Source organism: Emydura macquarii, unplaced genomic scaffold (genome assembly GCF_026122565.2).
Source record: "Emydura macquarii macquarii isolate MOO-44397 ecotype Brisbane River unplaced genomic scaffold, CSIRO-AGI_Emac_v2 contig_320, whole genome shotgun sequence".
Taxonomy (NCBI): domain Eukaryota; kingdom Metazoa; phylum Chordata; order Testudines; family Chelidae; genus Emydura; species Emydura macquarii.
In genome coordinates, this window is record NW_027130457.1 from 12,156,341 (window position 1) to 12,174,984 (window position 18,644).

Consider the following 18,644-nt stretch of genomic DNA (forward strand, 5'->3'; position numbering starts at 1 on the left):
TGAGAGGATTCCCTGGGGTCTACTCATGCCAGCCAGGGTACACCCACCTGGCCTGTCATCACATAGAGACAGAGCCCGGCCAGAAGGTCCATGAGAATCTCAGGCCCCTGCCACAAAAGATGTGGGCCACAGTGCAAAAACAGTTGAAAAATATGCTCAACATGGGGATTGTAGAGGAATTCCGGTTGGACTGGAGGAATCCAGTTGTCCTCATACCCAAGTCCGATGGCTCCATCTGATTCTGCACGGCCTTTTTAAAGTTAATGCGGTGTCAAAGTTCAATGCATATCCCATGCTCCGAGTCAATGAACAATTAGAGAGGCTGGGTGCTGCCGAATATATCTCCATCTTGGACTTGACAAAGGGGTATTGGCAAATCCCTTTAACGTCAAAGTCCCAGGAGAAGACCGCCTTCACCACTCCCTGAGGCTTATACCAGTTTAAAACCATGCTGTTTGGACTGCACAGGGCCGTGCCCATGTTCCACACTTCATGGATTGGGTACTGCATCCCTACCAGGAGTATGAGGCTGCATATATAGACAATATTGTGATATTCAGCTGGAATTGGGAGGACCATCTGAGGCACCTCGAGGGGGTACTCCAGGAATCGGGATTAATGGCCAACCTAGCCAAGTGCCGGCTTGGGCAGCAGGAAGTGAAGTACCTGGGCTACTGAATCGGAAGTGGAGTGTTGAGGACTCTGGTGGACAAAATCCAAGCCCTAACCCAGTGCACCATCCCTACCTCAAAATGACAGGTACGGAGCTTTTTGGGGTTAACTGGGTACTCCCGCCATTTTATCCCAAGCTTTGCGACTATCACGACACCCCTGATGGACCTCTTGTGTAAAGCCAGCTCTAGGAAGATTGCCTGGTCTCGTGAATGTGAGAAGGCCTTCCAAGAATTACAGGCATGCCTGAGCAGAGAGCCTCGTCCACCCCGATTTCTCAAAGGAGTTCATGCTCCAAACCGATGTCTCGGGGGTAGGACTAGGGGCCGTGCTGTCCCAGGAGTGTGGCAGGGAGGAACATCCCGTGGTGTACCTGAGCCACGAGGTCACCTATTCGGTGATCGAAAAGGCAGCACTGGTCATGAAGTGGGCAGTGGATGCCCTTTGCTATTACCTCTGGGGGAAACCGTTCCGCCTGGTAACAGACTATGCACCACTGAAGTGGTCACAAGCAATGAAAGACACCAACTCACGAATTATGAGGTGGTACCTGGCATTACAATCGTACGACTTCACTATATCCCACAGAGCCGGGAAAGAACATTGCAATGCAGACTTCTTCACTAGGGAAGGGAGGGCCCTAGACTCCCAGGAGAAGCCCTGGTGAGCCACCTAAGGGGTTGGTGTGTGACGGGGTATAACAGCCCCTCCCACCAGAGGGAAGCCCTCAGCTTCCTCAGTGGGCAGAAAGGCCCCTACCTTTCACGCCTGCTGCACACTCCCTGGCAGGAAGTGAGGATTAAAAGCCCAGCAGAGGCCTCAACATGGGGCGGAACAGTAGAGGAGAGAGACTCACTCCCATAGCCGGCCGGAAGGACTGCTGTACTGCCTGGCATTGCTGTTTGGTGAGCCCTAACGTGCCCAAGGAGGTTCAGGACTGCAGTGCTGCTCTGCAGTGATCCTTATTGAACCCTGCTATGCCTAGGGTGGCTTCGGGATGGCTTTGCGGCTCAGCACTGCTGCTTGTTGAGCCCTGCCATGCCTGGAGGGACTTTAGGACGACTTTGGAGCTCAGCACTGCGGCTGGTTGAGCCCTGTCATGCCCGGAGGGGCTCCAGGACTGTGTTACTGCCCAGCACAACACTTCGGGGCCTGCCCGGATGGGAGTTGTATCAAAACACACCCCTTTTGGGGGAGCCCCAGGCACCGTCTGTCACACTAGGCAATGAGAATGATATATACAAATGGGACACTTCACAGAGGTCTCAAATTTCCCTAAGTCGCTTTCCTGCCCATCCCTTTTGTTTCTGTCTGCTTTGTGGATATTATGTGGTTTAATAAGAGAATTCCCCATTAATCCAGTCTTGAAAATTTGTCATATAAATTTACGAGTTTAAGCACAAAATTTAGTCACCTGCCCTTTACTGTGGTGATTCATGATGATGATGATAAATTAATGATACTTTGGTCATCAGAAAATAACTCACCCCAGGAAAGGGATCAAGTAGAATTTTGCAGGGTTTTCAACCAAATAGTCCTGTACTTCACAGGCACTGGAGGCTTCCCAGCATTTATATCTGGACACATAGGGCCAGATCTTCTGATGCTGTAAATGTGCGTAATTCCATTGATTTTCATGGAGATGTGCTGAATTATACTAGCTGGGGATTTGGCTATTCAGTGTAGCAACATTCTACATATCCTTTTCATTCTGCTTAGCTGATGGTCTGCGTTGCTGACTGTATTAACTGCCTAAGAGAACTGATTTGGTTTCTGATTTTTCAGGACTTTGGAGATATTCATTTGAGTTGCATGACCATAATGTGTAACATACATAACCATATACGATAGTAGTTTATATGGAAATCATTCCATGTAGTACATTACTATTATGTTAATAACTGGTTAGAACATTAAATACTATTAGCTGTGCCTCAGGGCTTTAACTCCTACATGACTGCTAAATACCCGATAAAACAGTTATATCATGTATAATTCTTCAACATTTCCTCAGACTTACAACTGTGTTCTGTTTTTTATCACTGATATCTCTTAAATCCCCAAAGCAGTATGGGAGGCAGAACTGTATTGCTATTAAAATCATCTTTCCCTCTATGGATATAAAAACACAGTGGTCTATCCAGAGACGATTAATGACATCTTCCTCTGTAATTTCAAATGTAATTATGTTTGCTCAGAAGAGCAACCTTTTTTCCTGTGACAAACTAAAAATAAGTACAGTACAGTAGTATGATGAGATCAATAAGTTTAAATGATGTTTGTTTGTATAACTGCTGCACAGTGAATAGGAATAAATTTGAATCAAATAACATTTTTGTTTTTCATCCAAAACAAATGAAAAAATCAATATGAAAAAAGGAAGACTCCAGGAACTCCCACATCATATTAGTTCATCTTGCTTATGGCTATAAAACAAAATTTAAGAAGATTGTGAGATGCTATTTGTTACCAGTTACCAGAATTTAAAATGTACATGGCATTTTGGACAGCACTCGTTTTTTAAAATATGAAATGAAGAATGTTTGATTAATAATAAATTATTTTAATACATTACTGAAACCACCTTCTCTTTGGCCTTCCCAATTCTCATCCCACTTCCCTTCACTCCATCCAGAATGCAGCAACTATATAAACTCATTTTCCTTCCTCACCCCTCAGACCAGTGGTTCTCAACCAGGGGTACATGTACCCCTGGGGATATGCAGAGGAGATACATCAATTCAACTTGATATTTGCCTAGTTTTGCAACAGGCTATCTAATAAGCAGTAGTGAAGACAGTACAAGCTAAAATTTCATACAGACAATGATTTGTTTATACTGCTCTATATACTATACACTGAAATGTAAGTACAATATTTATATTCCAATCGATTTATTTTATAATTATATGGTAAAAATGAGAAAGTAAGCAATATTTCAGTAATAGTGTGCTGCAACACTTGTATTTTTATGTCTGATTTTGTTAGCAAGTAGTTTTTAAGTGAGGTGAAACTTGGAGTACACAAAACAAATCAGATTCCTGAAAGGGGTACAGTATGGTGGAAAAGTTGAGAGCCAGTGCCTATGACCACATAATTCTGTTTTTGAATGCTTCAATTCCCTCCCCCTTGCCCATCATATTTAAGATTCCTGTCCTTGCTTTCAAAGATCTACTCTCAACACCTTCATATCCTTTCAATTCAACCCACCTCATCCCTTTACTCAGCCAAAAATGCCAGTTTGCCCCATCTCTTTTTTCCCTTCTCTCAAACATTTCTTTAGGCCTCCTTCCACACCACCCCCTGTGCCTGTAATGAGATCCCTCTGCCAATATGTGAGACTCTCTCCCTTTTATCATTCAGCTCCCTCTGGAAAACCTGCTTCTGTGATCCCCACATATGCTAATCCACAGCAGCATTACACTATTTCCATCTTTTGGGTTCCCCAGCATGTTTTTGTCTTTCTGTCTTTTGGGTTGTAAACTGCTTGGGGCAGGGATTATCTGTGCCTTGTCCAGACAAAGTACAGTGTCAGCACTTAACCAACAAAAATAATATTTTGTCTGGACTGATCATTTCCTCTTTGAAATGTGCCAAGGTTCATTTCACAGCTGAATAAAGATTAAAAACTTAGGCTCCAGTTTAGCAGAAATGGTCTGAGGCATGTAAGATATGCAGAGTGCAAGATCTCTGTTCCACATGTCTAGTAAAGTGTGTACTTTAGCATAAAACTGGACTGGACATAGAGTTTTTAAGCCAATTCCATGACTGTTGCCCACGATTTTTTCTCCATCACCAGCCATCTTTTCATATTATTACTATAACTCCTTCTACCAAATCACCCTAAGAACGCACCAAAACAATATGGGGATCTGCTTAATTGGCTCTCTAAATACACAAAAGTGTATATTTTGTCTCTCTTCTTATAGACGTTCTTCAAGTATTTGCACATGTCCATTCCACTGTAGGTGTGCACACACCCAGTGCACGGTTGTTGGAAATTTTTTCCGCAGCGATACCTATCAGCTATGTGCCTTCTGCTGCGTCACACTGCTGCACAATGGTACAAAGGGCAGAGCCGCTCCCTAGCCCACTCAGACCACTTCCTAGTGGTCTCTGCAGCTAATTAAGAGAGAAAAAGGTTGGGACACCAAGTTTCAATGTCAAAAGGAAATTAGGCCATAAAGCTAGGCCACTTTGATAGGAAGCTTTGTTCTACCTGTGGTCTCCAATTCAGAATTGCAAACCATAAGACATAACTGGGTCATTATGACTTTAGCCTGTGGGATAATATTTTAAAGATAAGAATTTGCCACAGTGGTAGACGAAGGCAAATTTAGTGGCCAGTTTTAGATGTGGCTGACTCTGCAGCTCAGCCATGGCTTTGGCCATTACTATACAGCAGTGTTCATTACTGCAGTTGTCTGGTTTCCCACAGAGGTTCAATAGATTTTTCAAGATCTCCCATTTGTGGATCCTTCACTCTTTTCTGAGAAAACTAATGAGAGACTGAACAGTTCAAGGATTCAAGGGTGACCCTTAAGGCACTGGGTATTTATACACTGACAGCAAAAAGAAAGCCGTTTTACCCACAGCAGTCCCATCAGTAATCATTCTCATGCCTTGTACCCAGAACCCATCCAGAAAGAAGGGCAGAGAAGTTAGAAGAGATGCCCACCACCTCTCTCCTCCTCTGCACCTGCCAGTTCATCTAGGATGCATATTTTCACATGGTGATTCATGAGAGCCATCAAAATTTCCTCTAGTTCATGGTAATTGGATCCCATTACTGTTTGCAGTGCTACCCTTTGGCCTGTCAACAGCTTCTCACATGTTAACAAAAATGCATGACTGTGGTAGCAGCATTCCTGCAACGGTCAGGAGTGCACGTGTTCTCTTACCTAGATTACTGGCTGGTGAAAGGCCAGTGCAGTCTCAGGTGCTGTCCAGCGTGGCCATTATTCAGTCCACCTTAAACATGCTAAATCTACTAATTAACAGAGACAAATTGATCCTGATTCCTGTACAGAGAATAGTATTCACTAGACTGGTCCTGGACTCTATGAAGGCCAAGGCATGGGTGAGGTTCAAAACGGTGCAGATCATTGCTCTAGACCTAAAGAAACATCCTGTCACTACAGTACAAAACTACCTCAAACTTCTAGGGCATGTGGTGGCGTGCACTTATGTGGTGCAGCATGCTGTACTTCAGAAAGATTGGCTAGATTCACTATATTCACCCATCCATCTTCATAGACATGGTGGTTCAAGTACCAAATCAGGTCTTGTGCTCTCTAGAGAGGTGGACCGAACCTTGAATGTTTACATGGGGGTTCCATTTGCTCATCTGCAGCTGATGTTCACCTTAGTTACAGATGCTTCAGCCCTAGGTTGGGGGACTCACTTGGAATCCTTGCAGATGCAAGGCCTTTGGTCTATCCAAGATCTGAAGCTACATATAAATATTAGAGAATTGCAAGCTATCTGTTTAGTTTGTGTGGCCTTCCTTCCACATATCGAGGGGAAGAATTTTTGGTGTGAACAGACAACATGGCAGCCATGTCGTATATGAACAGACAAGGGGGAACCTAGTCAATACAATTGTGCCAGAGGTGATTCTGCTTTGGGATTTCTGCATCATCAGCTCCATCCATCTGAAAGCTGTTTACCTTACAGGGCTGCAGAATGCTCTGGCAGATCACCTATGCTAATTATTCACGAATCACAAGTGGTCCTTTTCTCCAGATCCGCTTTCCAGCCATAGGGGACTCCACATGTGGATCTGTTTGCAACAAGGGCCAACTGAAAATGTCACCAGTTTTGTTCCCAAGTTGGTGACAGCCTAGATGCCTTTGACAGATGCCTTCCTGCTACCCTGGACAAACAGCCTGCTGTATGCCTTCTTTCCAGTTCCACTCCTTCCCAAGGTTTTGTCCAAAATCAAACAAGACTAGTCTCACCTTTACTTTTTGCCCCTGCATGGTCCTGATAGCACTAGTTCTTGGCTAGTACTAGCACACAAGTCAGACCTCCACTGTTACTCCAGGTGGAAGCAGAAGTGATCTCTCAGGATCATAGCTGCTTCCTAGAGCGCAGCCTGGAGGTTCTCCATCTGACAGTCAGGATGCTTCATGGATGACGCCTTTGGAAGGGGTTGTTCTAACAGGGTAAAGGAAGTGCTTCTAAATGGTAGAAAGCCTTATACTACTTTACTTCTTCACACAATGGAAAAGATTCTCCCTATGGTCCCAACAGAAAGATCCGTACTTCAAGCACTGGATTATCTCCTGTTCCAGAAACAAGAAGATTTGGCAGTTAGTTTCATGCCTGCCTAGCAGCTGTATTGGCTTTCCACCCTCCTATTGATAAGTGCTTGCTCTTTTCTAATCCAGTGTCTGTCAGAATTTTGAAAGGTATGGACACATTTTATCCTCATGTTGAGGACCCTGTCCCCACATGGAAGTAGATCTTAGTACTAGCAAAGCTGATGGTCCCCCTTTTGAACTGATGGTGACCTGATCGCTGCTGTACTTTTCAGTGAAAGTGGCTTTTTATTGCTATTACATTAACCAGGAGAGTTGGGGAATTGCAAGCCCTAGTATCATGATCTCCCTGTAAGGTCTTCTATAGAGACAAAATTTACCTTCACCCTCACCCGAAGTTCCTTACTAAAGTACTTTCCAGTTTTCACATTAAGCAAGCAATTTATTTACCGACTTTCTTTTCAAAGCCACATATTCATAAAGATGAGGAAAAGCTCCACACTCTGGATGTTTTAGAGCTTTGGCTTTTTACCTTGGACTAAACCATTAAGTCATCGTTACAGCTGTAGGTCGTGATTGCAGACAGAATGAAGGACCTTCCAATATCTTCTCAAAGAATTTCTTCCTGGATGTCCACTTGTATTCGTTTATGCTGCAAGTTGGCCAATGTGACTCCCTTGAGTAGAGTCTTGGCCCTTTGAACCAGATCTCAGGCACTTTCTGCAGCCTTTCTGGCTCAGGTGCCCATCTTGGACATTTGTAAGGCAGAAACCTGGTCATCAGTCCATATCCCTCTCACTCTTCCATCTCTCAAAAATCCAATACCATTTGGATACCAAATTTGGATATGTGGTCCTCCAGTCCCTGTTGTATCCAAGCCCACCTCCAGAATGAATTGTGTGCGAGTCATCTACAGTGAAATGGATATGTGCAATTACTTGAAAAATAAGAAATGGTTACTAACCTTTTCCTGTAACTGTTCTTTGAGTTGTGATGCACATTTCCATTCCATGACCTGCCCTCTTTGCCCTCTCTATCTGAGTCTGTCCAGTAAAAAGAAACTCAGAGGGGTCAGGAGTGGCTCTGCTCTTCATACCATCATACAGCAGTGTGAGGCAGCAGAGAGCACATGCTCTGCCCCAAGAGATACTGCTGAGAGAAGAATCTCCAACAACTGTGTACTGAACTCACACACACCTACAGTGGAATGGACATGTGCAGCACATCTCAAAGAACAGCAGTTACGGACAAAGGTTAGCTACCATTTCTTTGAAAGTATTTTATTCACTGGCATTGGGTCTGTCTTGTTGGCAGGGGTCTGTCTTCATCAATAAGTCTTTTTCCTTTATAAAATCTTTAATATACATGTTGGTTGAGGCTTCCTATGACTGGAGATGTCATTCCACAACCCTCACATGCTCAATGGAGTTCTCCCAATATCATCAGGGCCATTCATCTTCCCAGTGTAGCCACTTATGTAAGTTAGCATTCGTATCTATGTGTGTGGTGGGCATTGAGTGTCAGGTAGCTAAGATCAGAGGACTTTTTTGCTTTCTTATTACTGATTAAAGCATTGCTAAATAGCAGTGGTGAGGTTAAAATGTCCAAAGGTCTGCCTTGATTTACATTAACTTCTGAACTTTTCAGGACACATACAAACCTACCCAAAGTTTTTTAAGTCTCTTTTTTTCCCTTCTTTTATCAACCTTCTCTGTGTTTGATTCTTCATCTCTCTTTCCAGCTCAACCAAGATCTCATCTTCCCTTCCCCTGAGTCCAGCCTTTCTGTTCCCCACATTCTCAAACCTGTTTCCTGTCTCTGCTCTCTACTCTTCATTTAGATTCAATCTCCTTTCTGGCTGATTTTCTCAGCCTTCCTCTGGCAGCAGCCATTCTCTATTACCTAAATATTCTTATTTACTTTTTTCCTTACCAACCCTCCCTCTTCCGTGGTCTGTTCTGATTCTAGCAAGCTCATCTCTCTACCACCCAGCCTTTGCTGAGATAGCTCTCAAAATCTGAGTAGGCCTGACAATCTCTTCTGTGCAAGATCTCTTCAAATTATATGTATTCTACAACTTCACCTCTGACTGTAGAGAAATCCTGGCTCCACAGAAAGTTAATGGCAAAACTTCCATTGACTTGTGTGGAGCCAGAATTCTACCCTAGATGTGCAAAATATTCTGGGGCACAGAGAACACACAGGGTTTGAAATGGCAGCTGATCCAGCAGAGACTGTGACAGCTACTGAGGAACCAGCCATGTATTTTGTGAGAGCAACAAAGGTGGGGGAACTGTGCTTCTCAGAATTGCTCATGGATCAGGTAGTTTAAAATACTTATTCAGAACAATCCCAACCTTTAAAAAGACAACAAAGATATAGATTGATTTAGAAGTACAATTTTGCTAGTTTGCAAATGGGGTATTTGAAACTGCCAATCTTCATTTTGCTGAGGATTTGCAAAACTGATTGTGATGCTTTCTTGGGGAATCAGGTCTGTGAGTCACCTTGTTACCCGCTGCCTCAGCAAAAGAGAGACTTACTGGATCTAAACTGTGTACCGGCTCCTCAATGCTTCAGTCCATTAGCTTCTAAGCTAACTACAGATGCACTCCTGTCCCCAAACCTCCTTTAAAAAAATATTCCTTTGCATTGCCCCACCCTTGTCACTGGACATGCACAGAAATTACTTGGTCTGCTGTCTCCAAAGAGACGGTGCACACACCTGTTAGATCATCAGAGGATTAACATATTAAGATGTTGCACTGAGTTGAACATTTAGTAAAACCAAGAATAAACTGATTAAAAAGGAACAGCGATTTAAGTGACACTAAGCAAAGATAATAGAAACAGAAAGTGGTTCAAATAAAGAAAACTTTCTAGTGACTGAACTTAACAGGCTATAATCCTTGTCTAAGGCAGTTTCTCACCTAATGCTACTTCTTAGCATCACCAGTCCACATTGCTGGAGATCCAGCACTCATGGATGCAAAAGGCACAGACCTCTTTGTTTTCTCAGTGATAGATAACCAGTGTCTTTTTTTCCCTCTTCTTATAGTCTACTAAACATTTGAAAAGTATTCTTGCTGTATTGTTGTCCCCATTTCTCATCCTTTTGTTAATTTGAATTTCTGGTTGACTTACGATGCAAATGTGATCCCCTTCATCTTTGGCCTACCATGATCCATTTACATTTGAGATCTAGGCAGATAGACAAATCAATATTCCTTTGTCTGGGACAAACTTCCCTATCAAACCCTGCCTGGTTTCATGGTTGGAGCATATTTTAGTGTGTGCCAACAACTTTTTAATTGTTACATCACAATGATTATGATGACCAGTATGATATAAGTTGTCATTTGATACCTTGCATGACATTCTTTATAGATAAATACCATTACCGCAATGAGTTAGATGTAGTGAGTTTGTCAGGCCTGATAGGAGTTGCTGTTACATGATAGTCATGTAACAGCATGTGTAATGAAGGTCTCATAGATCACACTGATCTGAGGTGAAACTTTGATATTTTCATCGGTAGACATGGGTCTTCATGCTAAAATTTGTCCCCTGAGCAAGCTTGTAAACTTTCTTCCGTTTTCCCCATTCAGAAACTCACCGTTTTCTGAGGGAAAAGTGGCTTCCAACTTGAAGAAGTTTCCCACATGCAATATCTGCCATTTGTTTAACTCCTGAGAATTTTGAGCCAAGAATGAAAAATGGTCATGTTGTTTTTCATGGACCTAAGAAGAGTGAAGATTTGTTTGGGGGTTTAGGCCTGTTTCGACAGGGGGTGAAAATATTTTCACACATCTCTAGCCTTGAATGAATATGCTAGAGTAAAGGTTTAAAAATCTCATTCTCTATTCATCAGCTTAGTATGTCTGTGCTAAATTTTATCTACACATTTAATTGCATTATTTGTTTTTCTAGAAATATCAGTAGCGAGATCTAGCAGCATAGAAGAAAAACTATGTGGTGGTAAGTTGCTTTTTTTTTCCCCCCCTGGTGGCCGAATCTTTACCTGTTTTTTAAAAAACTGTATAATTGATTCCTGTTTTTCTCCATTTGTTCCACCTCTTGCTCCATTTTCTTTCTAGCTTCGAAAAGCTATATTCTCATTACTTACATTTTCCAAGGAAAACAGACTGTAGTTACCAGAAGCTTCCTCATTAAATATCTGACTGCCACTGCCTACCTTTGAGTCAACAGCATGTTACCAGAAGTTTTTAATCTTTCCTTCCGCCCTTCCACCCCCCAGGGCAATCATCCTTCTCTGTTCAAGAGAAAGCCCTATTATAAGCCAGTTACTTGCAGATCAAAGATCTGGAAAGTCACTGCACCAAACCAGGATAATAATTTCACCATCCCCACCCCAGGGGTCAAATGGACAACTATGAGTCTGCTTACTCACCCATTTGGTGTCTCGGACTGTATCTCCAGCTCATTATCAGGCCAGCTGACAAAAACAAGACAAACAAAATAAAAAATCCCTTACAATACTGCCACAACATTAGCAAAACTGGTCCTGAGCAGAAAGAGAAATTATTGTTGAAAAATAATAAGATAATACTTTATTTTAGTTTTGAACAATTGCACCTACTTTGTATTTAGCCACAGCCAAAGCCCTGGCTAGTTCTAGCATTCTTATGTACAGTGGAAGCAATTTTTCATTAAAGTAAAGAGGAGTGAGTTCAAGTGTAAAAAAGTCAAGGTATCAGTGTGCACAATGGGTTGTGCTGTGAGATTCACTCTGAATTGATTGTTTTCTGGCTTCCTCACTTTTTACCAAGTTCTGTGTCTGGGGAAAATTTTGCCAAAATATGAAAAATGAGTCATGGAGCCACTTACATAATTAGTACACAAGTTAGCCACCTAAATCCATATTTAGGCACCTAAACCTGATTAGAGGCATATAAGTACTGATTTATGTGCCTTCTGAAAATAGGGCGCATCCAAACAACCCTTTCTATATTCCAGTGGTATAAAAGCCACTACCAGTTTTCAGCTTAGATACTATGGACCAGATCCTTAAAGGTATTTAGTCACCTAGTCACCTACCATTATAATCAATGAGAGTTAGGCACCTAAATACTTTTGAGTATCTGGGCCTGTAATCCCTCATTTGGACAACAAATGTCAGTTTGTACAAATATTAAGCTGGTTGTTGTTATCCTTTCATTCGCCAAACCAAACACACACAGCTCTACCTTTGGAAAGGTGGTGCAAGGCAAAGGAATTCATGTACTTCACCAATAGCTGGCAAAGGAATTCACTTAATTCACCAATAGCTGGAGCAAACTTCTGGTGTGTGTATGTGTGGCCTGCTATCTCTCACCCCTCAATGGCATCAGGAGATGACTGTCTGGCTCCCTCCCAGATTTTCAAAGGATACTCAGTGGGCTTGCTTCTCAATTTTACTTCTTTAGGAGGGCCACCTACCTCCCAAATCCAACAGTATCATCTAGGGGCTGAGCAAGTGGGAAGGTTCCTGCTTACACTGCTTTACATTACACTTCCCTTGAACTCTCAGGCTGAGATGCTCCAGAGTGCATTGGCCATTAGGAATTTCTTGTTCCCCCATTCTCTCTGCAGTGCAAATACCTCCCCCCTTTACAAAAGTAATTATGCAGGATGGGGAAGTGAGCAACTTGGCCACCCATTGAACATGTAGAAGGAGTGAGGGGTCCCAACAGGAGATGAATGGGGTGATGGAAAAACACCAGGCCATTCCCCCTGGAAGAAAACACCAGATATAGGAGACATCCAGAGCAATTTAGGGAGATCAGGATTCAGGTGTGTTGTCTTGGTTTTGATTAAACTCACTTGGTTTCCATCTTAGTTCTTTTGTTCTAAATTGTCCCTATTAGTCACTGAGTATACTAGAAAGAATTAGAAGAACAATATATGAGGAGATGATTTAATTCAATCAAAATTAATGAATTTAGATAATACATCTTTTAAAAATATTATCTGACAGTGGAAATGGTGATGGATGTTTTGCACTACAATTTACAGAACTCAATTTTGACAGAGATTTTCAAGAACCTTTAGGAAATGCAATTAATTTCAATAGGAGTTGGGCACCTTTTGAAAATCCCAGTCATAATCAATATTACTACAGATGTGATGATCTAAGGTACTGGGAGTGTTCTCTAGGGACATGCAGTGTATTTTCAGTTACAAATAAAAATCTTGTTGATTGACATTTCCAAAAAGTGCATAACTCCATGAGATACTTTATTCCCTTCTGGATCAAAGCACCTGTTTGTGTTGTGTCTAATGTTTAAAAACTCATATGGTGACTGCCTTAAAGGTAATGCTGTCTTTTGCTATCCATTCTGCAGAGTTCAACATGTTCCACATGATTGCAGTGGGCTTGAGCAGTTCTATACTTGGCTGTCTCCTTACGCTGCTTGTTTACACTTATTGCCAACGATATCAGCAGCAATCCCATGATGCAACTGTTATCCATCCAGTGTCACCAGCTCCTCTTAATACCAGCATCACTAACCATATCAACAAGCTAGACAAGTATGATTCTGTAGAAGCCATCAAGGTAAGCAATGGATAAGGTTCTCTGTAACATGTAGCTATGTATAACTGTATACAGTAATTACAGTATACCAAAGGAATACTACTTATACATTTTACAGTGAAAGTTAGACTCAAGATCATGCAAATTTTTAAATATAAAATTGTCAGATGTTTGAATAACTAAAATAGATTCATATTTTAGTGTAATCATTATGGATTTCTGATCACATCAGCCTGTGTTACACCAAAGGTATTGGCTGGGGTATACAATTTATACACTACTGGCCTTTCTTCAAAGAAATCAGACTCCTGTGCAAGTATTTTCTTTGAAATTATTTTCCTCTTGTATCTGGTTTAAAAAAGTAGATATGGACCTTAACAATCATAATGAAGATTTTCCTTTAGTTCAAACCTAATGGAGATTTTTAAATGAAGTTTGGGTATTTTTGATAAGAGATGCTCTAGTGCAAACAGGAATCAATGTAGGGAAGTTCTATGGCCTGTGTTATGCAGGAGGTCAGACTAAGTGATCACAGTGGTCCCTTCTGCCTTATAATCTTTGAATCAAATCTCTGATGGATCAGATCCTCAACTGGTGTTGATTTGCATAGCCCAGTGTGAATCAAGCTGTATAAATGTATGTCAGCTGAGCATCTGGCATGATATGCATACTACATTCCATAGACTGTATATTCCTCCATAATGTTTCACCTCTTATATCTAGGCTTTGCAGAATTTACATTTTATTTGTATATTGTTTCAATGGATAATATCAATGTTTAATTTAAAGCATTTTTTATATTTTTATCTATTTACATTTTCACAGTTTAGGGAAATTATGGGGGGAGGTCAGAGAATAGGGTGGGTGAGGTCAGACAATGACATTAGACTTCAAGATTCAAAAAGTTAAAGCTTTATAACTGTTAAAACACAAATTGTCAACATCACATGTCAAAAGATACAAAGTAAATATCTTTAAATCAAACTCTAATAAATTTGCAATCAGCATTTTTCTTACTTTCCCTGTCTGAAATTTCAATGATCATAAATGGAAATATTGTTTGTCTCTGTGTGTATGATGAAATTGACATTTACCAACCATCTATTTATAAAAAATTCAAAGCATTACAAGCCTACTTATAATCTTCTAGAACAGCTCCCCTTTGCAGAATTCCTAAAGTATGTAAGATTGAGTATTTGAATTCCGTGTAACTGAATATATTCATATTATAGAATTTATGTACTTATAGCAAAATTTTCTGTAAACCAGCATAGTCTGTGAAGCCCTGGCTAGTGAATCTTTTTTCTTTTTTGCTTTTTCAATTTTTTTCTTAAATAAAAAATTTAGGAAATTGAGAGAGAGATTATGCTTTGCAGTCAATGGGAGTAACCTATTTCGGTATTTTTGAAAATCCCGCTAAGCATCTATCTGCATCTTCAAGTGCCTAAATACCTTTGAGAATCTGACCCTAAAATGTCTAAATCTTCTTTTGAAAATGGAATTTAGACTCTTAAGTCACATTAGACGTTCTTCAAAATTTTTCATACAAAATCAAGGAATGCGTACTTTAGAGGGAAAATTATATAAAAAGTCTAAGTCAATAGAGATATACAGAATCATTTTGATAATGAAAATATCATAAGGAAGAAGAATATATATTATAAAAAACCTACATGTGGTTATCGAAGATTGGAGAAAAAACTCTATAAAGTTATATTGTAGCATTGGAACAATATTGTATGTGTTCATATAGTTAAGGACTTTATTGTAACACATAGGCCATGCAAATGCGGGGCTTTGTAGTAAATGTATGTATTTTCGGAGGCACTCTGTTTGCGTCTTTGTTTGAATCTGTGACCCTTGAGGTTTGTCCACTAAAACGATCTTATTAAAATAACACTGTTTTTTACATTTTTTTTTTCAAGGCATTTAACAAAAACAACCTGATCTTGGAGGAGAGAAACAAATACTTCAATCCACATCTGACTGCAAAGACCTATTCTAATGCTTATTTTACAGATCTCAATAATTATGATGAGTACTAATGGGCTTGCATATTTTCTGGCCTCTTGTAACTTCCCAGTTCCCCAAAGCCTGTGCTACATGACCGCCCATGTGTTTGAGGCTTCAGAGATGAAGTTCGGAGACATTTCAAGCACACTCCCAGCCATCAGTGTCCCATTGCTGCCAAAAAACCAGAAACACCTGTATGTGACATGATGTTCCCTTTTGCAAGAATGGAAGGTTGGCCTGCAGTACGGAGTGCAGATTTAGTACCTGGACATAGTGGAATGAGTCCTGAGGAGTATATCACTTTGTTCATGTTTATAAGTGTTCAGTCGGATTTGTCTAACATGTTGCGAACTAATTTGTTGAGCTTTTTAAAAGTCTATAACTGCTTTGGAGAGTGTGCCATAAATATGACTTTCATTTCCTTTTGGACATTGTCTTCTTGTTTCCATGAGGTTTGACGAGAAAACTCTGCATCTAGCTGTGGGTCCCTCCAAGGAGTGTTCCTAACATTATACTACCAAGAAAGCTCATAGAACATTGAGTAAAATGATGAGGAAAAATCTGGCTACAAGGTGTTATTCTGTAGTAATTCCAAACACTTCATAGTTAACCTCCCTGGACTGTACAGTGTTCCGGCTGGAACTATTGCAGGTTTTCCAGCTGTTTAGATCTTGAAGCAACAGAATATACCAAGAGATATAAGCTTCTTGTGACAAAAAAGAAAATTTGCAGAGGGTGTGGTGGATGGTTCAAAGTTGTGAGATAATTCAAGCCTTCATTTTGTTTATTTTATTTTTTGGGAGGTTACTTTTGAACGTTTTCTGCATGTTGTTAGTAACTTAGCATTATTGTAGTGTATGGACTTGCATGATTCATGGCATTCCAAAGATCTCTTCTCCTCAGAGTGTGCATATGGAACCCACTTGTCTGGTTCGCTGTAGCATCCAAAAACACACCAGTCAGTGGCAGAAACAACTGTACCGTGTTTATACATCACACCCTTTCCTTGATACTCCTCAGAATATATACATACTAATAGAATTGACTTTTTTTTTTTTAACAACTCCTTGTTTATACATACCCATTTGAAAACAACAACAACAAAGGAAGAAGAAAATGCCAGATGTGTCTGCTCCATGCTAATCAACCTCTGCCAGGACCATTAATAATTTTCTTTAAAGTGGGCTTCCTGTGAAGCTCTATTGATGTAAATATTTAACATACTAGCAGAATTTTAAGATGTCACTTTTAAATTCTTGTGCAATGGCAGGTGAGGAAACAGTAGCCATCCTCAAATGTTGACACCACTCTTTGTCTCCTCTTCACCTACCACATCTCTAACATGAGTTCCTAATGTACCATTGAAATGAAAATGGCAGGGATGTATAAATTTCTTCATCCCAGAGTTCTGAACAGGGACATTTCCCTGTCATAAAAGGGACATTTCAAAGGTTTCTACGCTATTGTCAAAGATTTCCTTAATGAAATCAAAAAGTGAATAAGAAGGTCATTGCCTGTTTTTAAGCTATAAACCACACGAAGATTATCACATCAGAATTTCAAAATTGGGAGCAGGTTTTTTTTGTTTTTGTTTTTTTTTTGGGGGGGGGGGGGGGGGGGGGAAGAAAATGCAAAGTGGAGATATTTCTACGTGTGGTCTTTAGATTAAGGGATAGGTAGACACAAGAGAAAAGGTTTGCAAAGGCAAATGTTAGAATATAATGGTTCAAAATTCTGCAAGGCAAATCTATTCATAAATGCCAAGAAGTATAGAATTTTGTATGAGGATGTGTATGTGTGCATGACTTTCGTGGCCCTGTAATTTACATGCCAAGGTTCTAGACTAATTATGGGAATAATTCCTCATAATGTGTTGTTGTGAGCAGTATTTTTAATTGGAATAGGTTCAAATACCGTACCGTACTTAAGGTCAGTGAAAATAATTAAGATTGGTTTCCTAAGTGTTTAAACTGGACTATTTTCAGTGTTCATCTTAACTGTTATTTTAATAAAATCCTCCACCCTCAGACAAGTTCACACCAAGAAACGTGGTGGCACTTGTCATCTTTTATCTACCATTGTTATGCTGTACCTTTGATTTGTTTCCTCCTGAGAAACTGCCTACCACATTTATTTCCCTTAGGAAAGAGGAAATTACCTTTGCAAGAAAATTCAGTGGAATGGAGAGGGGAAGCTTTCCAAATGATAAACAGTCTGGTATTAGGATTGCTCTGCTGCTGCTTCAAAATAAAATTTCATTTAAATAATATAAAGAGAATAATGTCTGTATTGCTGCCACTACCTAAAAAAACAAAACAAAACAAAGAAACCCCCCAGAAAACAAATCTAAAAGCTTCCACTCTTCCTTGCTTCTCTACTAACAGCAATGTTAGTCTGGCTTCTGTATTTTAAATTTAGAGTATTAGCTATTAGGTCCATAGTTTTAAAAAAATATTTAAACTATTTATCTTTTTAATTCTAAACGTTTTATTAAAATTATCTGGAGTTCATGTTTTAATCTACAATAGTTTTTGAGGGGTATATATCTAACTAATTACATATATTGGCCATTCCAGGTAAAACACTGTATTAGATACGTGGTGGTAATACCCATGGGATAAATTGTGAAATCACATGATTAACTGCATTTAGATTTCCCTGCACTCTGCCCACTAATCCATCTTTCACATTTCAAACATTCCAAATCTCTGAGCTGCTTAAAAGTGACATCATTTTTAAAAAAAAATCAACCTGCCAGATAAATGTTTCCTTCTTTTCTTTCAAATGTGGAATGTATCCCCCTAAATTACACTGTCTTGGGGCCCAAGCTGGGGCAATATTTAGTTCTGTACCACAAAAAAGTTTTACATCTGATATGTCATGTTTCTTCAGAGTAAGAAATGGCATTTTCATATCAGTGGAAAGAGGAAGTCCCAAGCTGCCCAGTGGGAAACGTTTTAATTACATCAATTTGTTCTTCCTCTGAATGCTGCACAGTTGTACATATGGCATTAATGGATCCTGGCCATGAAGGTGGAGGCATACAGAAGTAGTGCCAATCAGATTTTCTTTTTAATTCTTTAGCCATTTCTTTAAAAGTTTTGCTCTAAAATTGGTAGCACATACATTTTGATGTGAAGTGGATTTCTGATATCTAAAAG

At 40.2% G+C, this 18,644-nt stretch overlaps 1 protein-coding gene across 3 annotated transcripts in view; it reads left to right on the forward strand.

The window, feature by feature from the left end:
- The window catches only part of SEMA5A (semaphorin 5A), a 546,230-nt gene extending 529,337 nt beyond the window's left edge, over positions 1-16,893 (forward strand). For 2 of the 3 annotated variants that reach the window (XM_067529505.1, XM_067529514.1), the window contains exons 20-22: positions 10,866-10,913; positions 13,280-13,491; positions 15,396-16,893. In XM_067529505.1, coding sequence (XP_067385606.1) covers positions 10,866-10,913; positions 13,280-13,491; positions 15,396-15,515 — 380 coding nt within the window. In that variant the 3' untranslated portion in view covers positions 15,516-16,893. Of the gene's footprint in view, positions 1-3,051; positions 3,189-10,865; positions 10,914-13,279; positions 13,492-15,395 lie in introns of those variants that run through there. The other variant, XM_067529521.1, reaches the window with a different exon arrangement.
- Positions 16,894-18,644: the final 1,751 nt, after the last annotated feature.